General features: G+C 34.7%; 2 protein-coding genes and 2 long non-coding RNA genes across 5 annotated transcripts in view; all 4 read left to right on the forward strand.

Annotated features, from left to right (window-relative positions):
* LOC111700340 (serine/threonine-protein kinase Tao) overlaps positions 1-3,773 on the forward strand; it is a 5,677-nt gene extending 1,904 nt beyond the window's left edge. Inside the window, exons 4-6 of the mRNA XM_023471220.1 lie at positions 1,357-1,429; positions 1,618-1,711; positions 3,671-3,773. Of these exons, the coding sequence (XP_023326988.1) occupies positions 1,357-1,429; positions 1,618-1,711; positions 3,671-3,723 (220 nt within the window). The 3' untranslated portion in view covers positions 3,724-3,773. The remainder of the gene's footprint in view (positions 1-1,356; positions 1,430-1,617; positions 1,712-3,670) is intronic.
* A 1,806-nt stretch (positions 3,774-5,579) lies between these two features.
* Positions 5,580-20,971, forward strand: LOC111700338 (serine/threonine-protein kinase Tao; the record flags this gene model as incomplete). Its single annotated transcript, XM_023471218.1, is given in 17 exon segments — positions 5,580-5,852; positions 7,021-7,206; positions 8,530-8,596; positions 10,546-10,685; positions 11,046-11,165; positions 11,427-11,480; positions 12,472-12,539; positions 13,219-13,282; positions 13,960-14,149; positions 14,452-14,609; positions 15,085-15,156; positions 15,927-16,013; positions 16,288-16,449; positions 17,034-17,165; positions 18,110-18,207; positions 20,099-20,302; positions 20,931-20,971. Coding segments are annotated over 17 exon segments (2,086 nt in total), but the record flags the coding sequence as incomplete, so codon positions are not given.
* A 4,030-nt stretch (positions 20,972-25,001) lies between these two features.
* Positions 25,002-26,270, forward strand: LOC111700341 (uncharacterized). Its single transcript, XR_002764968.1, has 3 exons — positions 25,002-25,086; positions 25,140-26,026; positions 26,161-26,270. It is a non-coding gene; the product is annotated as an uncharacterized LOC111700341 (long non-coding RNA).
* Positions 26,271-26,610: 340 nt separating this feature from the next.
* The window catches only part of LOC111700343 (uncharacterized), a 1,862-nt gene continuing 1,104 nt past the window's right edge, over positions 26,611-27,368 (forward strand). For both annotated transcript variants that reach the window (XR_002764969.1, XR_002764970.1), the window contains exon 1: positions 26,611-26,691. This is a non-coding gene — a long non-coding RNA (uncharacterized LOC111700343). The remainder of the gene's footprint in view (positions 26,692-27,368) is intronic.

Here is a 27,368-nt window from a genome sequence, read left to right on the forward strand (position 1 = left end):
TCTAGTTCTCTAGTTCTCTAGTTCTCTAGTTGGGGGGGGGTGTCAAGAAAACCCCTGTGAATTGGTGATTGATTGATAAAATATTTGAGGAATTTGATGAAAACTATTGTTTGTTGAAACAATAGAATAAGTTAATACAATCCCGATGATAAAGTAACTAAAACTTGAATCAATAATTCTTAAAAGTTCACTTTTCACGAGAAAGCAAATTTACATTTTTAAATTTTTTAATTTCGCTGATTTGGTAAAATAAACGGTTTAAATATAAACTATTGAATGAAAAAAAACTAAACGTTTGAAGTCTAATTCCCCCCCCCCCTTTTTCTGCATAATTCACCCGTTTTAAATTAAGCAGATATTCAGTTATTTATTATACAAGTTTTTAATCCTCTGAAATGTAGACACGTTGTCAATTTTATTTATTTTGAAATAATCTGCGGCTATTTAATTAAAGCTACTGATTTTAATGATTCAAAATCTGTAAACGATCCTTTTGAGCCACCCCCCCCCCATCCCCTCCTCTCAAAAATGAACATTTTGTAATTTTTTTTTTCAGGTTGAACTTTTCAGGAATGAACGTTCTATCTTATTTTTTGGTTCTTTACACAGATAATTCCTAACTAATATATTTTAGGTTCCTAACACTTCTAAAACATCCTAACTGTTTTTTTGTCCCTAACACGGCTGTAGCATCTAAACTATTATATTTAAGGTTCCTAACTCGACTAAAACGTCCTAACTGTTAAGTTCCTAACACGACTGAAACATCCTATCCTATCTATTATACTCTAGGTTCCTAACACGGCTAAAAGCATCATAACTGTTATATTTTAGGTTCCAAACACGGCTAAACATCCTAGCGGTTATATTTTGGGTTTCCAACACGGCTGAATCATCTAAACTAATATATTTTAAGTTTATATCACGGCTAAACATCATAACTTATATTTTAGGTTTCTAACACGGCTAAAAGCATCATAACTGTTATATTTTAGGTTCCTAACACGGCTAAACATCCTAACTGTTATATTTTAGGTTCATAACACGGCTGAACATCATAACTTATATTTTAGGTTCCTAACACGGCTAAGCATCATAACTGTTATATTTTAGGTTCCTAACATGGTTAAAACATCCCAACTAACATATTTTAGGTTCTTCGCTGCTAAAACTTCGTAACTGTTATCTTTTAGGTTCTTAACATGGCTGAAACATCCTAACTGTTATATTTTAGGTTCCTAACACGGCTGAAACATCCTAACTTTTATATTTTAGGTTCCTAACACTGCTGAAACATCCTAAATTTATATTTTAGGTTCCTAACACTACTGAAACATCCTAACTTTTATATTTTAGGTTCCTAACACGGCTGAAACATCCTAACTGTATCAAATACCACGGCTGCTACCTCAAGGAACAAACCGTCTGGGTAAAAATTTTTATCCTTATTTTTTAAATAAAAATTTATGTTCACCACTTTGGGATGCAAAAAGACAAAACGAAAATTTTTTTTCTTCTGTGAAATTCATGATCTGTATGGATATGGGGGGGGAGTATCGATATCTCGAGTTGGGGGTCTTTTCAGACCTTTTTCATATATTGATGTATTTTGTTTAGCTTGTTATGGAATACTGTCTCGGGTCTACATCAGATATTATTGAAGTTCATAAGGAACCTCTTCTAGAGGAAGAAATATCTGCCATTTGCTCAGGTCAGTTCGGTTTGACCGGCGCGGCGGAGGTCACGTGATGTCCGGGGAGCACTTGGTGGTTGTGATGACCGGGGGGGAATTTGGTTCTTATGCTATGTCCAGGGAGCACTTGGTGGTCACGTGATGACCGGGGGTATTTGGTTGTTTTATGATGTCCGGGGTGCACTTTTGCAGGGTGGCCAAAATGTACGGATTGTACGGATTTTTTATTTTGTAACCCTATAATTGTACGGATTGTACGGATTTTTTTCAAATTGTACGGATTTTTATCCTGGAAATACACCGGGTTTTTTTTTAATTTTCACTCAGTTCAGCAAATTTTTCATGCAAAATATTTTTCATGAAAAATACAAAAAAAAATTCTCGTCAAAATGAAGTTAGTTTTACTTATTTCTTCATTCTTAATAATATTAGATTGATTAATGTTTCAATTGACAATAAAAATTCATTCATAATTTTCAAGATCCCAGAAGTGTTAATTTGAGAATATGTTCCAGAAGTGTTCATTTGAGATATGTTTATCTATCTGTCTAGCTATCTGTCTAGCTAACTGTCTATCTATCTGTCTAGCTATCTGTCTATCTATCTGTCTAGCTATCTGTCTAGCTATCTGTCTAGCTATCTTTCTATCTATCTGTCTAGCTATCTGTCTATCCATCTGTCTAGCGAACTGTTAAGCTATCTGTCTAGCTATCTTTCTAGCTATCTGTCTAGCTATATGTCTAGCTATATGTCTAGCTATAAGTCTAGCTATCTGTCTATCCATTTGTATATCTATCTGCATGTCAGTTTATCTATCGTTTTATCTATCTGTTAATATGTCCTATCTTTCTCTCTGTTTATCTATGTTTCTCTGTCTATTTCTCTGTCTATCTATCTGTCTGTTTGTTTATCTATCTGTCTGAGGTCTCTTTATCAGATCTGTGAACATCCTCTCAGGTTTCTTCCGTTTATCTGTAAATCTTTTCATTTTTAGTTTAATATTAACTTTCTTTTAATTGAGTGTGCAAACCCTGTACCACGCTAATTTTAATTATATTAGATCCTAAATCTACACTCCACTCTTTCTAATTATAATTTAATCGTTTGTTTGTTAAATGGCCTAATTTTCACATCGATCTAAACAGTTTTAAAAATTAGAATCAACGCTCTTTAGTTCTCTAGCTCTCTGGTTCTCTGGTTCTCTGGTTCTCTGGTTCTCTGGTTCTCTGGTTCTCTGGTTCTCTGGTTCTCTGGTTTTCTGGTTCTCTAGTTCTCTAGTTCTCTAGTTCTCTAGTTCTCTGGTTCTGAGGTTTTCTTATTCTCTGGTTCTCTAGTTCTCTTTTATATAGTTCTCTAGTTCTCTGGTTCTCTGGTTTTCTGATTCTCTGGTTCTCTAGTTCTCTAGTTCTCTAGTTTTCTAGTTCTCTAGTATCTAGTTCTCTAGTTCTCTGGTTCTCTGGTTCTCTGGTTCTCTAGTTCTATAGTTCTATAGTTCTATAGTTCTATAGTTCTATAGTTCTATAGTTCTATAGTTCTATAGTTCTCTAGTTCTCTAGTTCTCTAGTTCTCTAGTTCTCTAGTTCTCTAGCTTTCTAGCTCTCTAGTTCTCTAGTTCTCTGGATTGTTCGGATTTCTTCTGAAAATGTTCGGATTTTTGTACGGATTTGTTCCAAAAAGTTTTGGTCACCCTGCTTTTGTCATGTGATGACCGAGGAGCACTTTGTTGTCACGTGATGAGCTGGGTGCGTTTTTTTAAGATGATGACCGCGTTAATTTTTAACGTTCTGACTCCGGGGATGGTCTTTAGGGGGTGTTACGACGATCGGAGTGTGTTCGAGTATGAACCAGAATGGATTGGTTGTTTGGGGTCATCGGTCAAATCTGGGTTGCTCATTGACCGGCTATGGGGTTTAAATTATGTTCAGTTTTAGATGATTTCCTATGTACTCGCAGAAAACTAAATAATGTTGATTTCAGGTTGTATAAATGGTCTTCATTATCTTCATCATCAGGGAAGGATACATAGGTAAGACGATGATATCATTATTTTGAATTGGTTTGATTGATTAAGTAATTAATTTACTTACAAATATTGATTGATTTATCGGGTTTTTTTTTCAATTGATTTCATACTTACTTATTTGCAAAAGGGGATGGTGGAGTTGGCACATTTGATGTAGGGGGGGGGGGCCCTGCCTTCATTTTTGGTTCAAATCTTCCAATTTTTTGGATGCACGCCTAATTAGGGTTCGAAATTCCTATAATAAAATCAAATTGAACTTTAATGACCTCTAATGACCTCTAATGACCTCTAATGACCTCCACAAATAGAAAATATTTCAACTATGGCTTGATGCATATCAAACGAAAGAGAAAAATCAAAGCAGATGATAAACAGTGGTTAGGATCCGGATTCGATGGATCTGCAATATTTTGACCTCATAGATCCGGATCCATCAAAATATGGGGATCCCCGGATCCAAGGGGCAAAATATCAACCAAAAATCCTTAGCTCCTAAAACCCAAGTCTGAACTGTTGTATAAACGATAAATTATCAAAAATTGTCCTGAACTCTGAATGGTTTGTTAAGTTTTAGCTTTAAAACACGAAATTTTGTTTTGAAAATTCTTATTTTGTCAATAAATCAGGAAATCATAAAGAAATATGCATGACCTGGTTTAATGTAGACAGAGTTCATATTAGTACTTAATCTTCTAAATTGTAGTATACGGAGCGTCCCAAATCATATTAGATTATCTTCAAGCTTTAACACCAAAATACGCATGTACTACTCGAAATCCAAATCGTTTGTTAATTTACTTTGTCCTGAAAATACCGAAATAAGGGAACGGACAAAAACAATAATAACAATAATAAACATAACAACACAAGTTTTGACTTGACAGTGAATATTCTTACTTTAATTTTTATTTAAACGAATGGGGTGAGGCAATTTTGTACAATGGTAGGCGATTATATCAATACAATGAAGACGACTTTAAGTATTGACAAGCTTTTTTCGAATTACAAGTTCACAAGTAATCAATGAAAAGCTTTTTTAATCGAGAGCTTCTCTTTGTTTCTTTTGTTCTGTGTATCCATGCTGTTAAAAAGCTTGATAAGAATCAAAATTTAAATCGAAAGTCGTCTTCTTAGTATTTATTTAATCGCTTACCACTGTAGGTATCTCAATTTTTTGTTAAGGCAAATGCTTTTAAACGGCTTGTTATTTTTATTTTCTATTTCTTAATGTAAATCTACACAAACGTTAAGACCACAAAAAGAAAACTCTGGAGTTTTGTTATACGATATTTTTTTTTTCGGCTCTGGTATAATATTTAAAGATGGAGCGGAGCTTCTTGCGGGAGGGAGGGGGTGCAGACGCGCCATGAGCCTCGCTTAAAGTAACTCCGATTCTCCAGATTTGCAGAATTGCCATCCAGGCCCTGCGTTACCCTTCTGCTTGCTTTTTACCTTTCATGGCTTAATTAACCAAAAATCAAAATATATCTCTTCATAGTAGACTCCGCAATAGTTTTAATAATCGTTTAATCGACAAATTTGTAATATTAATTCATTCAATTGATTTTTTTTTGTAAATGCTTTACATAAAGCTGGTTTGCGTAAAAGACGACCTTTATAAAGCATAGAATAAAAGCTCAAATTCAAGGATTTCACAAAAGCTACTGTGTTTTGTGATTTAGGGCTGATATCGTTTGATTCGTACATGAAACTCTTGTGAAATAATATAAAAATTTTCTATCTTTATACAAAAATGAAATTGTTCTTCACAATTTTAGGAATTTGTGAAATTTAACAAAAATATATTTTCAAAATGAACTATTTACTCTATGAGATTTGGTTCATCATGAACACCAAACTTTAACTAATATTAATGTTAAGGTAATCCTGGCTATGGATGAAGGGCAGTATGATGGCAAGGTTGACGTCTGGTCTCTAGGAATCACGTGTATAGAACTAGCGGAGAGAAAACCTCCCTACTTCAACATGAACGCTATGTCCGCCCTCTACCATATAGCGCAGAACGAGCCCCCCAGTTTATCTGACCCGGCCTGGTCGGACGTTTTCAAACATTTTGTCGACGCTTGCCTGGAGAAGAATCCATTGGAACGACCTACTTCAGAAAGACTGACTCAGGTCCGTTTTTGTTCTTTATACAAAATCAAAAACAATTATTTCCCACAGTAAATTTAGAGATGGTGTGCATATTTTTCCCCATTTTTTTCTCACTTAATTAGGGTAGATTTAATGGCATTTGCTTTGTTTTTATTGCCTAAATGTTATATTTGAGAAATTTTTTTCAATGTTTCGGTTGCTTTTTTGCCACTAAGATTCGTTACAAGTCACGGATCTGGATTCAGAGACAGAGAGTAATGGATCCGAATTCAAGCAATCACCCCTTTCAAAAAAGTATTTATTTCCCCCAATAAATTTGAATTGAGTAAAAAGTATTAATAAGAATGAAAAAACTTGCCTTTTGATGTCACAATTTTCCTTTTTTTCTTCCCAATTCACCATAAATAATTCCAGTCCCCCCCCCCGGTGTATTTCTGAAAAACACTGTTTCAGTTAATAAAAAAATTAAGCCTAGTTTACGTTTAATTTTTCTGTTGTCAACAGTAAAATACTATAAAGTGCCCCACCCTAAAATTAACAAACAATTAAACGTAAACTAGGCTTAATTTTAAATTAATTAATCAAAGAATTACTTGTAATTAGGGAAAGTTTAGATGAGATATGTTAAACGTTTTTTTTAGATCTAATTTTTTTAAAATTTTTGGTCGCTATTTTGCCCTTTGAAATCTAAGCACTGTGTAAACTTAAAAATATTTTTTCTATGTTTAAGCATCAATTCGTTCGTTTACCCAATTCAGTTATTAGGAAAGTTTAAATGAGATTATATTTAATTTATTTTTAGATCTAAAAGTTTTTTTTAATGTTATGTTCGCTATTTTGTCCTTTAAAATCTAAGCACTGTGTAAACATTCATTATATTTTTTCTATTTCTAATTTTTAATTCGTTGATTTATCTAATTCAGTGAAAAGAAAAGTTTAAATGAGTTTTGATTTGAAACTTTTAAAACAATTTTTTCTTTATGTTTTGGTCGCTATTTTGACGCTTGGAATTTTAGCACTGTACGTTCAAACATTTTAAATATGATTTATCTAAGTATAATTTCATTAATTTACATAATTCAACTTATTTTATTTGATTTGATGCTTACGTTTTTTCAATGTTTTTGTCGTTATTTTGTTCACTTGCTTCCTAAGCACTGTGTTAACATTAAGATATTTTTTATTTCAGCATCAATTTGTTGCTCACGTTCAAGCCCGGTCCGTCCTGATAGACCTGATCGCCAGGACGAAGAACGCGGTGAGGGACTTGGACAACTTGAACTACAGAAAGATGAAGAAGATCCTTATGGCGGAGATGATAGAGACAGAGAGCAACGCGGGACAGGATATTGAAGATGATATTTCTAGCATACAGGTCAGGGGCAATCCGAGTAATGGGAGGTGGGGGGGGGGCTGTAAAATTGTTTAAGAGGTGCTATTATATTTTGGAATAGAAATATATAGATATACAACGAAGAAGAATCTAAAATATGTTTTTGGGGCCTGCTGCCAGAAAAAAAATGTGATTTTTGGCCATTTTTAACTTTTTGATTTTATTTCTTAAAATTTTCGTCAATCTTAAGTTGTTGACTGAGAGTGGTGTTTTACATCATTAAGGAAATGTCAAGCCATTGGTTAAAAGATGAAATCATTGTTTTTCTTAATGTTTTTAAATTTCACAAATTATTATTATTATTCGCAAATTTAGGCCAAAATCATCGAGTTTATTGATTCGCACTTGCACCTTCATAGCATACACTTTTTTAAAAATGTTTTGTTTTCTGTTTGCTTCTTTCCTGATTCTAAAATGTCCTTACTTTTGTAAATAACTGTAATAATGGTTGATTTATTAACAGTTGAAAAACTCAGTTGTGGCAATTCTTTGATGTTTTTGATTTTGATGAGGTAATTGGGTTACTTTTTAATGGTCAGCCCATGGATACGTTTCGGCGGCTAGGAGCGCCGACCCTTATTTTATGATCATTTTAGGTACTTTTGACCTGAAGGTGTTATCAACTGTTAAAAAGTTTCTCTGCCTGAGTCTTTTGATCCTAAACTTACTAGTTTCTTAATCCAAATTAGAGCTAGGATGTATATGTATAGTATTCACCCGTCTACAGACCGATGATTATTTCTAGGGCTGACTACAATAGTAGATCTAAAATCAATTGTTATTTCATTGAATGATGGGTTGTCCTTTAATAATAATAATAATGGGACGTATTAGATTCGCATATTCAGCGTTATACAACCATATCCACGTCTCAATGCTGATTAAGTCACTTTAGTTTTGAAACGGTATGTAGGTAGTCCCTAAAGATTTGGATTGGATTGGATTGGATTGGATTGGATTGGATTGGATCGGATCGGATCGGATCGGATCGGATCGGATCGGATCGGATCGGATGTGGTGATATGATGTGGCAACTTGATGTGGTGATGTGATGTGATGTGATGTGATGTGATGTGATGTGATGTGATGTGATGTGATGTGATGTGATGTGATGTGATGTGATGTGATGTGATGTGATGTGATGTGATGTGATGTGATGTGATGTGATGTGACTCATAAAAACTAAGCGAGCTTTCATTGGTTATTGTCTAACACAAGTTACACCGAAAACCATTTCGATTTTTTAGACTGACTGACTGATTGATTGATTGATTGATTGATTGATTGATTGATTGATTTGTTAAGGATGGAGAAGCTGAAGGATCTAGTAAATCAAATAGTATAACTAGTGAGCATAGTTTACAATCACAAGGTAAGCAAACCTTTTATCTATATATATACTTAACTTGTCTGTCAGTCTGTTTGTTTGTTTGTGGATGATCTAATTTAAAAAAAATTGCCACTAACAAAATTTTGAAAATCCACGAATTTTTTATTAAATCCGCGATTTCTTTATTTTACAATGTATTTAAAAAAAGAGAACATGTCCACAATTAAAATATAAGATGGGCGTGACGCACCCTAAAAGCCTAGTCTACTTTGCTTGTCTGTCTGCTCAAGTCTGTCCGGTTGTATCCAATAAACGTAAAAACGGCTGAACCAATCGGGCACAATTTTTTTGTGGGACCTAACGTGACCCCATGGAAGGTCTATGGATGATCGAATTTTCAAAAATTAAAATTTTGAAATTTTTGTTTTAAATCTGCGATTTTTTTTGTCTTTTACAATTAATTCTGAGAGAAAATGTACTAGGATTTTATGGCTCTTCGTGCCCATCTTCATCTCATTTCTTAACATTTTCTCCTTTAGTACATTGTAAAACAGAACAAACAAGTTCAGAGAGTTTGCGCGGAGCTGAATTTTTTTAATGATTTTTTTTTAAATGATTTTTTTTTGATGAATGTTAAAATGAAGAATATTGATTGATAAAATTTATATTCTTGTTACGAAGTAAAAAAGTAAGGTCATAATTTCTTTCGCCACCTTCTTTTAATTACTTAAAGGGAGTGTTCGAGAAAAATGAAAGGTGGTAAGATAAGATAAGATAAGATAAAGTTTATTGCTAAAATAAATGTATCTGTATACAGATAGAGTTTACAATCACAAAATTGATGATTATATTAACAGTACAAGTATAAAGCAATTAGGTGGAAAATAGCTCTTGGCTGTTTTGATTATTTTTTTCCACCTAATTTTAGTTATTATAACAAAATATTTAAATTATATAGATTTAAGGAGAACGATTAGAGATCAGGGTGCAAATTTATCATATGCAAAATAGTTTATACATTAATTCGAATAACTAGAGTTTAAAGTAATTTTCTGACATGTACACAACAAATATCTTAAGCATATTAAAACATATCTAATTAGTTTTACATGAATAAAGCTTTTGTTATCGATTTTCTTGAGACGGGGGTTACTCTGTTGTGTGTATTTGCGGCCAACCGGGAAAGAATTGTACGGGGAGAATAAATATCCCCCACCAGAATTCCGACGGGCCTATTGTTCAAATTTGTCTGGTGTGTTGCTGTTATCTGTCAACTGGTATAGGCTTAATGCGATAAAAAAGCGCTTTTGATTGCTACAAATATTACTTCTATCTGTTGCGTGTATAAGGAGAAAATTGTTAAAAACGACTAATACCGAAGAACGTAGTGTCCATACAAGTTCAGAAACTTGAAAGATGCAACATTCAACTCGGATCGTAAACAAATCAATTTAATTCCAAACAAATCATTCAGATATTACAAACAATAGTCATCGATTAATTATCAACGCATTCGTAAATACTTGATATTTCATAATATTTTGTATTTTTCATGATCTGAGAGTTACTTTTGAAAACATTTATTCCTGTTTCGAGGATTTTTGAAAGTAAAGACGACATTTTTATATTTTCCAGAAATGTTCGAAAATCGAGCGCCAGCGAAAATTTTTTTTTTTTTAAATCAAAAATATTGTGAAATATTTGTATGGACGCTGCGTTCTTCGGTGTAAGTCGTTTTTAACAATTTTCTCCTTATGGACGCAACAGATAAAAGTTATATTAGTAGCGATCAAAAGCGCTTTTTTATCGCATTAAGCCTATACCCCCTTTCATTTTTCGCAAACACTCCCTATAATACATTTATATTTTCCCAAAGTTGAAGTTAATTCAGTGGCAGAACTTTTAATTATTATGAAAGAATAAACGAGGAAATATTTTTTTGAATTTTTTTCCTTTTTTTTTTTGCTTTTGAACTAATAATTGAAATTTAGGAATTACAAGCTCTGCTGGTTCTTCAACAAACAGTTTACCAGTGGGTGGGGCCGAGGGCGGGGCAGGGCATAATCATTCTCCTCTACAGTACGCTATCCATAACTCCCATACAGCCAGGAGCAAACCATCACCTAATCAGGTATCTTAACTTTTTTAGACAAAATCCTTTTCAAATTTTTTATTCAGAAAATGTTGATAATATTAATAAACTTTGTACTGATATTAATACTTGTATTTAACTCCTAGCTTGCATTTGAATCTTGTTTAAGTAAAAATGGTTTTAAACACGGAAAAGTGAATGTGGGGGGGGGTTCCTTTTTATTTATATCAAAATCAAATTATGCACAAATGCAAAATTTCATTTAGATTGCTTAAAAATTGACAAAGTGAACTCACACATGAATTCAAATTGATAATAGTGAGTACTGAATAGCGACTGTCCCCTTTTTTAATTATTATTATTTTTATATTTTATAAAATTATCTTTTTGATTTTCTAGTTGAATCCTCGTAAGCTGACCGTGTCGCCTAGCTACGATGAAGGTACGATTGATCCTAAAAACTTCGCAACAATCCGAACAACTTCCATCGTTCAGCGCCAACAAAAGGAACATCTACAGGTAGTGTTATTTCTCGTTAATTATCGTTATAAGAAAGAAAGAAATCTGCTAAAATCGACAGAATCTTTCAGATTTAGTAATAATCATTGTAATGGAATCCGTAAAATTGTATGAGAATCTTTAAGAAGTTTTTAATTTATTTTATTTTGTCAAAAATATTGTAATTTCCATTTGTTATAGAGAGGAGGTTAATTCAATTTGATTTGTGTAGAATGGATTTTTTGATTGATTAGTTTTGAAATTGATTAATTGTTTGATCAGGAGGAGATGCATGAGCAGATGTCAGGATACAAGCGTCTACGCAGAGATCATCAGGTAGGATACAATCGTCTAAGTAGAGATCATCAGGTAGGATAAATGCGTCTACGCAGAGATAATCAGTTAGGATACATACTTCTACGCAGAGATCATCAGGTAGGATACAGGCGTCTACGCAGAGATCATCGGTAGGATACAGGCGTCTACGTAGAGATCATCAGGCAGGATACAGGCGTCTACGTAGAGATCTCATCAGGCAGGATACAGGCATCTACGCAGAGATCATCAGGTAGGATATAGGTATCTACGCAGAGATCATCGGTAGGATACAGGCATCTACGTAGAGATCATCAGACAGGATACAATCGTCATCAGGTAGGATACATGCGTTTACGCAGCGATCATCAGGTTAACCATAGATTAATTAGAATAACAGATAGGACACTAGATGTCAAGATTCCTGTGTGTTACATTCACAATAACCCTGAGGCAGTAGCCTAAAGGAGATACTTGTCGGCGTAGAAAAAAGACAGAGAGAGAGACTGTTCTACGCCGACTACGTGTAACTCCTTTGGGCTGTTTCCTCATGGTTATTGTGAACGAAACACACAGAAATCTTGAGAAGACGGCATCTAGTGTCCTATTTTTTGGATGAGGTAAAACTCAGCACGATTGATTTATAATTTTTTTGTAGAAATCAGTCAACCGCCCACCGGGAATTCAACATAAAATTTCCAAAAAAAATTTGAATTAAACGGTGAAATTTTTAAGAAGAAAAATTGGTCGCATTATTTTTTTTTAGGTCTTCATGCACAAACCCCCGATATGGGCGGTTGGCTCAGTTCCATATTTTATGTTTAAAAAATCCAAGAAGTAAAGTAAAAGTGATGAAAACTCCCATGTTGTTTACAGTTAAACTCACGTATCAAATTTTCAGATTAAAAACACAGTTTTTAATCGGTGACCTTATTTTTAAAAATCTGATTTTGCTTTACTTTAACCCATTTTTAGAATGTCATTTTGTTGTATTTAAAACCGATTATTTCAGGCCTCACTCTTGAAACTTGAAGAACAGTGTAGACAAGAGATGGAGAAACATAAGCAACAGTTAGACAGGTAGATAGATAGATACTAGAAATTGGACGAACACAATCGGAAACCCTTTGAGTAAAATGTGTAAAATGTCCCCCCCCCCCCAGTGTAAAATGTCCCCCCCCCAAAAAAAAAAAATCTCCCTCAGTTTCGCCTATGCTGTGTTGAACATTAGTAAGGTTTTATTCTCTTGGTGGCTTTTGTGACATTAACTGGCTTTTGTGACATTAACTGGCTTTTGTGACATTAACTGGCTTTTGTGACATTAACTGGCTTTTGTGACATTAACTGGCTTTTAACGCTTATTTTAGGCTTATAATTCCAGAGTGATCGTGGATTTAGATAATCCTGTTCTTGGATTTATATAATCTTGTTCTTGGATTTAGAATTTAAATAATCTTATTCTTGAATTTAAATAATCTTGTTCTTGGATTTAGATAATCTTGTTCTTGGATTTAGATAATCTTGTTCTTGTATTTAGATAATCTTGTTCTTGTATTTAGATAATCTTGTTCTTGGATTAAGATCATCTTAAAAGTCAACGTGCTCAACTCAAACTCTTAAATCAAATAATATTTCAGTGGTTCTACATAATACCCCGATCAAGTTTGGACGTAAATCAAAGAAACAGACAGAAAGTGATTACTACTTTGTAGATTTTGATTTAAAAAAATGTTGAATTATTGACATCTTTATTTTCTAGGGAGTATGAGACTCTGCTGACCCAGTTTAGTAAAGAACTTGAGAAGCTTCAGCTGAAACATCAGGTAGGATTATTACAGCATGGAAAATTTTGAAAATGTGAAAAATCTGTTTTATTCAAAAATTCAAAGGAGACGCTATAAAATTGTTCATCTCCTATATTCGTTGAGTTTTTATTTTTTCCAGTTTTTTCAGTACACATTCGTTTTCTTCAGAATTTATTATTTATATTAAAATAATTCATTTCTTTGTATTCAGTCAAAATGGGTTTTTTGTCTCATATTATTGTTGAATTGTAAATTTCAAATTTTCGGATAGACAAGATCATGAAGAGATTTATTAAAGGGACTATAAGCGCAATTTCAATTTGCCCTCCAAGCAAAAATCACAATGCCTTATTTACAACAGTACCCTTGAAAGCTTATTCTGACAATGTATGAATTAGGTATCCATGCTTTTGTTTCTTTAAACTGTTTCTTTTCAATTGCGGTTTCTCTGTGAAAGTGACTTGCGCATTTCTTGTTAATTAGAAGCAATGGAGAAACTCACAGAAATAAAAAACTTTTCGAGATTGAAAAATTTCTGAATCTTCATCAGATTAAGGTTTCAAGGGTACCGTTGTAAATCGGGCATTGTCATCTTCGCATTTAGGGTCACTTGAAATTACGCTTACAGTCCTTATAAACTTTGTTCCCACCACGTTACCTCCCGTCCCTGACCAGTGACGCTGTTGTTGTTGCAGGAGGAGCTGGGGAAGAGGTTGAAGATGAACATCAACACAGAGAAGAAACTGATCAAGGAGGTGTCAACCAATCATGATACTGAGAGAAAGAGTTTTGAAGTGAAAATGAAAGCTGAGTATAAGCTAAAGAAGGATCGATGGAAGAGAGAAATGGAGAACCAGGAAACACCAAAGAGTCAGAGAAATCAAGGTAATTAATATTTAATTTTTATTTTATGAAACATTTTATTTTATTATTGTAATTCATAGATGCTGTACTTAACCATGCTCTTACACTTTTTTTTTGACGTTTACTGAATACAAACTAACAGACAAATCAACTAACAAGCCAAATATACAAACACAATACAAGGCTTTTAACGCGCTTCTCTCTATCCTAGTAACAATTTCAGCTACATTAACCGTTAATTTCAGTCGCTATTTTTTCATCGTTCTCCATCAATCAAACATTTTCGAGGATTTTTCAGTTTTCTTATGATATTTATTTTTCAGCTTTGTTGCAGCACAAAGAGAACTTCAAGGAACTGGATGCAGTAGAATCTGCTCGATTGCAGCGGAGTCAGAAGGATCATTTAGATTATGAAATACGGAAATTCAGACGGAGACGGTTAATCATCTATCATGATCTAGAACAAGATCTACTCAGAGAGGTAACCCTGCACGGGGGTCGGGGGATGATTTGCGATGATCCAAGGGGGGGAGGGGGGTACATTGGACTGAAACTGGCAAGTTTTTTTTCATCCTTTTTGATACTTTTTACCAAAAAAAAAAATTTTTTTTTTTCCCATATCTATGGAGGTAGAAGGGTAAATTTTCAAGAATTATTCCCCCCCCCCTGGGGGAATGATTTATGATGCTCAGCTAAGGGGGGGGGGGGAAATGAAAAGTTGGGACATCAATAGACATTTTTTTAGTTTTTACTCAAACTCGATATTTTTCGATTAGAATTAATTTATTCCACCATAGACATCTTTTATATTCCCCAATTCAGCTAATAAATTTTTTTTTAAAAGCATACACATACCTAAAATCGGGTGTGGGGGGGGTATGTTTTTAAAATATTGTTTAAGAGTAAATGATAATTGAAGCAAATTTAAAGCCCTTATCTTATATTAATTAATTTAGGAGTTGAAAAAGAGACAAGCCCAGCTTGAATCTGCACATTCAATGCTTCTCAGGCATCATGAGATGACACAGGTATATTAAAGGATATTTCAAGGGTTGAGAGATATATTTGGACGGGTTGAGAGATATATTTTAAGGGTTGAGGAATATATTTCAAGAGTTGGGAGATACATTTCAAGAGATTTATTGGAGATTTATTTAAGGTTGGAAGATATATTTAAAGGTGGGAGATTTTATCAAGAGTTGGGAAATGTATTTCAAGAGTTGTGACATTATTATATTTAGGAGCTTAAAACCCGTCAGCAAAGAAGTGTACACGGACTAATCCTAATTAAATTTAGGAGCTTGAAACCCTCATCAAAGAAGTGTACATGGACTAAACCTAATTATATTTAGGAGCTTGAAACCCTCATCAAAGAAGTGCACACGGACTAAACCTAATTATATTTAGGAGCTTAAAACCCGTCAGAAAAGAAGTGTACCCGGACTAATCCTAATTATATTTAGGAGCTTGAAACCCTCATCAAAGAAGTGTACACGGACTAATCCTAATTATATTTAGGAGCTTAAAACCCGTCAACAAAGAAGTGTACACGGACTAAACCTAATTATATTTAGGAGCTTAAAACCCGTCAACAAAGAAGTGTACACGGACTAAACCTAATTATATTTTGGAGCTTAAAACCCGTCAACAAAGAAGTGTACACGGACTAAACCTAATTATATTTAGGAGCTTAAAACCCGTCAGCAAAGAAGTGTACACGGACTAATCCTACTTTAATTTAGCAGCTTAAAACCCGTCAGCAGAGAAGTGTACACGGACTAAACCTAATTATATTCAGGAGCTTGAAACCCGTCAGCAGAGAAGTGTACACGGACTGCGTGAAGGTCAACTCACAAAACAACATCAAACAGAACTAACTAACCAGGTAATAGTTGCGCATACGTTTTTTATTTCGTTTAAATGGGCCGATAACGTGTTATAACGATAAATCCAGCGACGATTTATAAAGGTACTTTTAAAAAATAATAGTATGTAGTATTTTTTTTGTTAACAAGAACTAAAAATTAAGTGATTTTCCTTTTAGCTTTGGAATTTTGTTTTTTGGCTTATTTTCTGAATTTGGAATATAGAAATTCTTAACATTTTCTTTATTTTTCTAAAGAAAAGATTATTGAAAAAATTATAATTTGCCATTCCAGGATGAATACATACAGAGATCAAAACGAGAATTGAAGAAAAAACACGCCATGGAGATCAAACAGCAACCCAAGAGCTTAAAGCAAAAAGAAATCCTTATTAGAAAACAATTCCGAGATACGTGTAAAATTCAAACTCGGCAATATAAGGCCTTAAAAATTCAGGTAAGAGGCTTATGACACGTTTAATGGTGACGGGGTGAGGAAGGGGGGGGGGGTATGGAAGTTTCAGCCCCAGGACATATTCCTGTATACGCCCCTGCAAAAGGTTGTGTACTGTATGTACTCTAGGTATTGCAGACTACTGCAAAGGTTATGGACTATAAACTAAATGTACTCTAGGTACTGCATTCTACTGCTTAGGATGTGTACTGTATCCTAATTGTACTTTAGGTACTGCATACTACTACTAAGGTTGTTTACTGTACACTGAATGTACTCTAGGTACTGCATACTACCGGGAGGGTTATGTACCGTATACTAAATGTACTATAAGTACTGCAGACTACTACTAAGGTGGTTACTGTATACTGTATACTGTATACTAAATGTTCTCTGGGTATTGCATACTACTGCTAAGGTTGTGTACTGTATACTTTATGTACTCTAGGTTCTGCCGACTTCTACTAAAATTGTGTACATAATTAATGTACTCTAGGTACTGAAAACTACTATTAAGGTTGTGTACTGTTTACTGTATGTACTCTAGTAACTGCTAAGGTTTTGTATTTACACTGAATGTACTCTAGGTACTGCAGACTACTGCTAAAGAAGATCAGAAGATTGTTCTGAAGAAGTTAAAGGAAGAACAGAGAAGGAAGATGGCGCTGTTGGGAGAACAGTATGAACAAACTATTGCAGAGATGCTGCAGAAACAATCTGTAAGTACTTCATTAACTCGGTGCTTCATATCCATTCAATTTTTATGCGGATCCGGATCTTGGATCCTCACTGGAAAAAGATGGATTATTTTTAAATCATCTTTTTACATTTACATGCACTTGATATCTGTATAATAAACCTCTTCGATTAAAAATATAAATACGACCACGCCGGACACTACATCTGAAGTCATGATTTAAGACCAAGCGAACGGCGGAAGTAAATATGAAAAACTTGGGCACTATCAAAGAGAATTAATTTACTATTAATCAGACGACTTGACGATTTAATTTTACAAATATAATTGATGAAACGAAAATCATAAAATATCCCTTGTTCTGCTTTTTCCAAAATGTGGTCTGCCTTATTTACACATTAACATTTTTCAGAATATATATGTAAGGAATAACTGTCAATTAATTTTTAAATTCGGCGATAATGATGGACCAAATCTCTGTAGTAAAAGGGGAGGGTACAGATTTCCCATTTGAATACATTTTGGACTCCTGTCTTAATTTTTTTGAGGAATCTGAATGAAATTTTGCATATGGGCATAATTTTTGTTTATTTTAAGTAAAATATAAAAATATGGAAAAAATATCTTTTTCCTCATTTTTCAATGTTTTTTAAACCTTCTTCACTAAGAAGTCTGAGTCAAATACCAACTAGGTGCTTTAAACACCTGCTTGTTAGTCAATAATCTCATTACTAACATCAGAACGAAGTTTAAGGTTTTTCAGTAGATTTTAGTTATGAACAAACATAAAAGATTTTTTTAATGGGCCGTCAGATGGAAAGAAGGGAAACGAACTCAGATAATATTTAAAATTTATTTGTAGAATACTTTGTTGAAATTGGTGAACAATCCATTGTAAAAAACTGTTTGTTTGACCACGTTGACCGGACTGGTTGTTTGACCACGTTGACCGGGCTGTTTGTTAAGATCCGCCTGGACGAGTCCCAGGAAATGGAAGCTACACAGCTAGGGGAGAGATTACAGAGAGAACTGGAAATACTCACAGCTTATCAAAGCAAATCTAGGTAGGCGAGGGAGGGAGGGTAATCTAAGTAGGCGATGGAGGAAGGGTACTTCTAGGCAGGCGAGGGTGGGATGGTAATGCTAGGTAGACGAGGGAGTGAGGATAATCTAGGTAGTTGAGGGAGGGAGGGTTATGTACGTAGCTGAGGGAGGGAGGGTAATTCTATGAAGGCGAGGGACTATGGAGGGAGGGTAATCTACGTGGGTGAGCGAGAGAGGATAATTCTATAAAGGTGAGGGACTAGGGAGGGAGGATAATACTATTAAGGCGAGGGACTAGAGAGGGATGATAATTCTGTGAAGGCGAGGAATAGGGAGGGAGAGGGACTAGGGAGGGAGGATAATACTATTAAGGCGAGGGACTAGAGAGGGATGATAATTCTGTGAAGGCGAGGAATAGGGAGGGAGGATAATACTATTAAGGCGAGGGACTAGGGTAGGGTTCCTCCCAGGTTTTTTGTGGCAGGTCAGGATAAAAGCAAAAGTGACAGAATTTACACAAAGCCCGCGAAAACTTCAAAGAAGTTTTCTGCGACGGGGGGTCGCAAGGGGCTCTGCAGAGAAAAATTTGGGATTTTGGTAGTAGAATAGAGCGTTTTGGTGCTGTAAAAATTTGTGTGACGCCTAATTTAACCAATTACAATAAAAAAGTAGCAGAATTTATACACAGCCCGCGAAAACTTCGAAAAAGTTTTCTGCGGTGGGGGGTTGCAAGAGGGGCGCAGAGAATTTTTTTGGATTTTTGTAGTAGAATAGAGTGTTTTGGTGCTGTAAAATGGTCAATAACCAGGTCCCTCCCATAAGATTTTCATAACTGTTTTTCATGAAACTTAAGGGTTTTTTATATTTTATTGTTCAAAATTTTTTGTAAAGTCATGTATGTGCACCGATTAGCTTTTTAAAATGACGCTTAATTTAACCAATTACAGACCGATAATTTTAACCAATAACAAAAAAGGCCTCAGATTTACACTTTTTGCGCGTTCACCCTTAGCAGAACTGATGGCGTATCTTTCGACCTACGCACATCCGCTATACTCAACTTCTGACCTACGTCAAATCCCCTAAACTACACATCCGTTTGTGGCAGATTTAAAGCTCATTCATAATTTTTGTGGCATATTTCATGCATTAAGATTATGGTTGTGGTAGATTTAAAGCTTATTAAAAATTTTTGTGGCAGATCTCGTGCATTAAGATCATGTTTGTGGCAGATATAAAGCTCATTCATAATTTTTAGCAGATTTAAAGCTCATTCATAATTTTTGTGGCAGATCTCATGCATAAAGATTATGTTTGTGGCAGATTTGAAGCTCATTCATAATTTTTGTGGCAGATCTCATGCATAAAGATTATGTTTGTGGCATATTTTATGCGTTAATTGGTAGCTTTTCCCCAAAATTGGCAGATTAGTTCTCTAAATTGGCAATTTTTTCCCTAAATTGGCAGATTTTTGCCTAAAGTTTTCAAATCTGAAAGTGGCAGGTCTGTTGGGTCAGGTAAACTGACCCAAATTTGCTCTGGGAGGAACCCTGGACTAGGGAGGGAGGATAATTCTATGTAGGCGAGGGACTAGGGAGAGAGGATAGTTCTATTTAGGTGAGGGACTAGGGAGGGAGGAAAATTCTATGTAGGCGAGGGACTAGGGAGGGAGGATAATTCTATGTAGGCGAGGGACTAGGGAGGGAGGATAATTCTATGTAGGCGAGGGACTTGGGAGGGAGGATAATACTATGTAGGCGAGGGACTAGGAAGGGAGGATAATACTATGTAGGCGTGGGACTAGGGAGGAAGGACTAGTCTAAGTAACTGAGGGGATAATAAGGTTGAGGTGTCTTAAGTGCGCCTATAGTCATTAAGCTAGGGTTTGGTTGACAGATTCTGTTTTTCTAGAATGGCAGCTGAAGGTCAGCGGTCGCGTGAGCGGCGCGAGCTGGAGGAACGGGTTAGCGTTCGACGAGCTCTACTGGGACAAAAGATGGAAGAGGAGAGTAGTCAGTTCCTTCAAGAGCGAGGGGAGAGAATCAGGCTGTTACATGACCGGCAGGCGAGGGAGGTGGATCAGTTCGACGAGGAGAGTGCCAGGCTCGGTTTTAGGTTTGTATTTTTATGTAGAACTGGTATATATATTACATCTTCCCCTTTCTGAAAATTATTTTTTTCTCAGACATTGTTTTTTTTGGGTTTTATTCGCTGAATTTTGGAAACTAGATTGAACTTTTGGGCAGAAAAGAAACAAGAAGGGTCAATTGTTTCCCATAGCATCAAATATTATTTCTTAAAACTGTGAATACCCCTGAATAGTTTTTAACGTCCATATTTATGGGTCTTTTCAGAATGATGATTATAGCATAGAACACTACATTCTCTGTGTCGACATTTTTTATGTTTTCATATTTAAATACAATTTTTTTCCTTTAACCTTGAACTTACTAATGTTACAGTAGTATGCGATTATATCAATACAATGAATACGATTTTATAAGTTTTGACTCTTGACAAGTTTTTTCCGAATTAAATGTTTACAAGTAATCAAAGAGAACCTCTTTTTTTCTTGATTTCAATCCATGCTGTTTAACAGCTTATACAAATCAAAATTGAAAGCGAATAGTATTAATATAATCGCCTACCACTGTATATATAACAGTCGTCTTTCTCTTCCGCATTTTTATGGATCCCACTGTGTTCTATGTCATCAAAGCAATAACGTCAAGTTTATTTTTAGTGCAATGAATATTGCGGAGAGCAGTCGAGAAGTTGGATACGGTGAAGACCAAAATAATTCATCATCATCACAGCAATCCATCAATAACTCTCATTCTAATGCATCCAGTTTCCGTCAGCGTACGCATATTTAGATAAACCAAGCGTACGCTTATTTATATTAACATTTCTTGTCCATGTACGCACATAGTTTAAACTCCTAAAAATACGTTTTTTTCAATTAAAAAAATATCATCTCTTTCAAGCTAATTAGTGACACCCTCCTCCCACCTCACACGCGCGCCCCTCTTTAGTTGTTATATTAGATTTTTGTTTTAGTGAACCTTTAAAGTGACTGTAGACGTAATTTTAAGTGACCCGCCATTTACAGAAGGGTATGTTCGATTCTCTTTTGTACCGTGTGTATAATCAAGAACGAATCGAATGAGACATCCATGTTTTTTACTTTAAAAATTAATTACTTTTAAGTATCTCTATAAAAATGACGATTTCTGCTACAGAAAAATTTAACTATTTTGAAGCTAGAAAAAAAACGATATCTTCTACACCATTCATCAAATGAAGAAGGGTATCAATGTGAATCGGACATGGTAGCTCCTCTTTAAATGTAGGCTCACTTGAAATAACATCGACAGATCCTTCCCACCATCCCCAGACTAAACTTATATTACTTGATTACTTATTAAACCCTAGGTTATTAACTATTAAAATAATTCCATGATTTTAGAATGAATTTCTTCCGTATTTAGTATCGTGAATTAATTGTTGCGTTATTTAATAGATAACTTGATTAGAATTAACAATTTAATTATCACATTGTGAGAAGCAAGAATGTAAGGCAAGGAAAGTCAATTGCGGTCGTGTATACTCTGCGAACATATTGAACCCAGTTCTCTCTGGGCGGAATTTGTAAACAAGAATAGATGCATCAGTGTTCGTTTAGTATCCGAGGAGGTTAAAAGCATTACATTTTAATAATTTTGATAATTCACATAATAATTTCCTATGACCAGAATATTTCATTGATTTTTTATGTGAATGATGGATCCCATGTCAGGCTTCGACTTCCGTCTTGTGTTTACATTAGCGCCCAGAGACAGTACACTGCAGTACTAAAGATGTGTACACTTCTGAAATGACTTTCCTTGCCTTACATCCTTGGTGAGAAGTTTGTTTAATGTTTAAATGCGTAACTGTACTGTGCGTTTATATTATAATTTTATGACAGTTAAAACCCCAGTGTGGAATGAAATCGTTAATATTGAGTAATTATTAATTATAATTTTTATAACTTGCCAAAAAATGGTCAAAATTTTACCACGGCCAGTTTTAATGCAAAAAGTAAACTACAAATTTCCTTATTGGATAAAATTGAGTATTTAAAAAAGTATCATTCCGGTTTTGACCATTTGGTGAATTTTGCTGAAGCATGAGCGGTTTTTATATTCTTGCCTCTTTAACCCTGATTTGAACTTGATTACCAGGGGTTTTGAGGGCTTAATGTTTTGTTTAATATTGAAACCTTGTCAATACAAATATATCAGATGAAATCTTAACTGGACTCTTTTATTAGTGAAGTTGTGAAAATTAAGAAAAATCGATGACTCGATCAAGAAGACGATCTGCGGTAGACCCGCCGCTCCTGCTCCTTCCGCTCAGGTCAAAGCCTCACCGCCTCCGCCGAGCTGCTCAGCATCACTGATGTTTAGTATTCTCATTAATCTACTGACAACCGCCAAATATCTGTAAAATGGAATTTAACCTGGTTTTGGTTGACGCCTGTGAATTTTAAATATTTTAGAAAACTCCGCTGTTTCAACAGAAAGAGCGTTTTAAAATTATTACTTTGGCGTTTTGTTCAACCCAGCTCTTGGATACAATTATAGAAATACCTGATGTTTTCCTTTTTTTCAGAAAAATGAGCTCGGAAGGAGCCTAAGGGTGAAATATTGTTTGCACTAATGATTGATCGGACTAACGTTCATTCGCACTACACTTAATTGTTTAATCAAACTGAAATGCACAGATTTGTTGAGCACGTGGAGAATTATTTTATAAATTATAGCGGAATTCGGCTCACTTTTTCTAAAATTTTACCCTTTTTCCACATTTCCCTTAATTAGTGCAAACGGTGTTAGGAATAGGAAAAAAAATAGAAACATTAAAAAGGTTACAAGTTAGGAACAAAAATTAAAGAATTATAAATTAGGAACAAAAATTAAGAACTAGGAACGTAAATAGTAAAACATGAAATAATGATGAACACATGAAGGTAGATAAGATAAGATATAGTTTATTGCTAAAAATACACATGCAAGTTATAATGTTGCACGCAAAAAATCTGCAACTATTTTTATATTGTTTACGATATGTATGTAATGATAGAAATTTATAGGTGGAGATTACCTATTTGCTGTTTTGGGTGTTATCCCCACCTAATTAATATTATTTATAATGTTTACAATGTTATGAATATTACTAGGTTCTGAAAGTTTACAATAAGTCAGGGATTTCTTGTTAGATTTAAAGAGACCGAGGTGCAGCATAACAAAATAATTTATTTTTCAGTTTTAAGTTTAGTACGTTTAACAGTTCAAGATTAAGCATAATTACAAAGTTCTATATTCATTTGTTGCAAGAATAACAAGAGAGTTTATTGCACTTTCAGATGTAGGCGTCAGATAACATTTTAAATAAATTTTTTTTAAATATACCTAACGAGGGACTTCTTTTTAAACCAAGTAGCAGTTTCTTCCATATTGTAAGAAGGTACATCCTACAGGTTTATTAAGTAAGGAACAAAAAATACAAACATACATATGCGCATAGTGCAAAAAACTTCATTCATACTGTACATGAAATTGGAACAATAGTCAATAATAGGAACATAAAGCAAGTTAAGACCAAAGAGAAATTTCTAGGTAAGTAATGTGTATGTATAAATTAGGAACATTATTACAATTTTGATAAAGGAGTAAGGCCTGAACATTACTATGCATATGCAAGTTAGATTGGAACAATATTATTAATATAAGTCTTCCCCAGGCCAGTATCGAAGGTGGGGTGCAAAGGGGTAGGTGCACCCCCTTTTAAATTGGGGGTGCAACGGCGAATTTGCACCCGGCCCCTTAAAAATAAGTTGTTTTACAAAATCTTCTCTTGAAAAATTATTAGCATTCTGTATAGTTCAAAACAATTATTTAATCAAGCTGTTTCCTCAGACCAACCAAATAAAACCTTTTTTGAAAAATATTTGTCCTGAGGTAAGATTTTCTGATCGAATTGGTTTGTTGTTCTTTTGCATATGTCGATAAACAGACATGATACAATCTAACAGATAAATGAATAATATGTTTCAGTATTTATCAAAAATTGTATTCCTTGAATTTTGCAGTAATTTTGTCTCAGTTTTAACATTTTGTCTAGACAATTTAAAATCAGTGAACAAGGATAGAATATTGAATTTTTTAAAAATACTTAGAGAATAGATGTCTGCTCTGCCACTCAACAGAGAATAGAGGTCTGCCCTGCCACTTAACAGAGAATAGAGGTCTGCCCTGCCACTTAACAGAGAATAGAGGTCTGCCCTGCCACTTAACAGAGAATAGAGGTCTGCCCTGCCACTTAACAGAGAATAGAGGTCTGCCCTGCCACTTAACAGAGAATAGAGGTCTGCCCTGCCACTTAACAGAGAATAGAGGTCTGCCCTGCCACTTAACAGAGAATAGAGGTCTGCCCTGCCACTTAACAGAGAATAGAGGTCTGCCCTGCCACTTAACAGAGAATAGAGGTCTGCCCTGCCACTTAACAGAGAATAGAGGTCTGCCCTGCCACTTAACAGAGAATAGAGGTCTGCCCTGCCACTTAACAGAGAATAGAGGTCTGCCCTGCCACTTAACAGAGAATAGAGGTCTGCCCTGCCACTTAACAGAGAATAGAGGTCTGCCCTGCCACTTAACAGAGAATAGAGGTCTGCCCTGCCACTTAACAGAGAATAGAGGTCTGCCCTGCCACTTAACAGAGAATAGAGGTCTGCCCTGCCACTTAACAGAGAATAGAGGTCTGCCCTGCNATGCGACTATTCCAGAGTGGAAAATGATACTCTAGTCTGAGAATAAGCCTAGGATTCAAACGCGTTACTCCAAGATGGATTACAGGTTAGGGTTTGATTTTAAAGTTTATGATTCGTTCTATCGGTATGATTCAACAGGTGCACATGGGAACCTTGAGTCTGGCCTCGAAACTTTTTCTTGACCGATATGTGCTTGGAAAGCTATATGATTTTGAAGAAGAGTGTGTCGAAAATTACTTGTACTAAGTGGAATAATCTAAGCAGGAAAATTCAAAAATCAGATTGCTAAATTGATGAAAAGAACTGAAAAAATGGGTCACAAATTTATTAAACTTGTTACAAACAAATGATTTAGGGTTGAGGAAACTAGAGGATCTTTGTGAGAAAACAGGCAGCCAGCTGGCTGTCATTCATAGATTTATGTCAAATCACACTGGAGACTTCAGTGAAAGTGAACAGAAGTTGGTTGAAAATTTGCCAGTCCAAAGTGTCAGAAGAAAATTTTATAGTAGATCAATAAGTGAACGGTCCTCACATGGTGTTCAAGAACTTGCAATGGAACTTGAAGGAAAATCGTGGAAAAACAGAACTGATCGTTCCAAAAGGTTAAAATCTCCATCACCTTTTGATGCCTCACCAGAAAATAACCCAAGAAGACTAATTTCAAATGTTAACAGACTGGAAAATTCAAGAAAGTTCTTCAGGTTCCGACAAATACCTTAAATGGTCCATTGAGAAGTCCTAAAGGAGAAGAGAAAGGAAATTGTCTTTAAAAAGGGATCTTGGGTCAGATATTTCAGAGGAGAGTAGTGAGGATGATTATAAACCAGACAACAGGACATTAGTTGGGGAAAATGCCATTTCCAGAGAGAATATGCAAGAGGATGCTCCACCAGGGCGAGATGCTACAGTTAAAATCCTTGAGTGCAGAAGTGAGGCCGGAGGATCCCAGGTCCAGGGATCTAAGTCTGACTCATCTGTAACCTCAAGTTAGGATACAGAGATCATCTGAAGGTTTACAACAGGTGAACGTAATAAATCTAAAAAATCTTTGTTCATAATGATTCTGAAATTCTTTATCAATAATTTGTAAATTCCATGATGTACGAGAAGAAAGAAAATGGGTGACTTTGTTTATATTAATTAACACCTTTAACAGGAAGCATCTTGCTGCTACCCGAGACTATACTTCAATTACTGATGAACTGGAGGGGCGTCTACCAAACTCAGTGAAAGAGGATCGATTAGATAAAAGACTCCCAGCTATCAGGAAACCAATCCTTTATCTTATGCGTCTAAATTTGGTCACATTGATAGATTGTTTGATCTAGAGGTTGTTTTATTTATCCATTGTCAGATTGATCCTTAGAATTTTTGGTGAATTGTAGGTAGGATTGTAGAATTGAGGAGTTGATGAATCATGGGTGTTTGATGGATTGATTGTTGATTGTTAATTGTTTGATTTTTGATTTTTGATTGTTTGATTTATAGACTAGTAAATAGATGGATTGAAAGAATAGTTGTTAGATTGATTGGTTTTACTTATTTGATTTAACTGAGTGATGCATTGATACATTGTTTGATTGATGGATTGATGGATTGGTTTGACCAGGGTTTAGGAGAACACATGAATGGATGCTGAAGAAGCAGATTACAACCTGTTTGAAAACCTGATCGAAAGAAGGCTAAGGTTTGTTAAAAACTAGTTTCCAAACAAAATTCTGTTTCGTAGAATTGTGCGAAATTTTGAAGAATTAAGCCGAATTGCGTTGAATTGTGCTGAATTGTAAAGAATGACGCGGAATTGCATTATTTTGCTTAATTTAAAAAATTACCAGCTTCCATTCTTTGATGGAAAAATTGATCAATAAATCGATCAATTAATCATTATAATAGGAGGGAGAGTACCAACTTCCATTCTTCGATGGAAGAATTGATCAATAAAGTAATCAAATAATCATTATAATACAAGGGAGAGTACCAACCTCCATTCTTTGATGTTCGATGGAAGAAATCATAAATAAATAAAATCAATCAATTAATCATTGTATTAGGAGGGAGAGTACCAACGTCCATTGTTTGATGGAAGAATTGATCAATAAATCAATCAATTATTACAGGGTGGCCAAAATGTACGGATTATACGGATTTTTTTTAACCCTAAAATTGTACGGATTGAACGGATTGTACGGATTTTTTTTCAAATTGTACGGATTGTACGGATTTTTATCCTGGAAATACACCATTTTTTAATTTTCACTAATTTCAGCAAATTTTTCATGAAAATTTTTAAAAAAATTCTCGTCAAAATGAAGTTAGTTTAACTTATTTTCTGCATTCTAAATTATATTAGATTGATTAATGTTT

The sequence above is a fragment of the Eurytemora carolleeae genome, unplaced genomic scaffold (genome assembly GCF_000591075.1).
Source record: "Eurytemora carolleeae unplaced genomic scaffold, Eaff_2.0 scaffold311, whole genome shotgun sequence".
NCBI lineage: Eukaryota > Metazoa > Arthropoda > Copepoda > Calanoida > Temoridae > Eurytemora > Eurytemora carolleeae.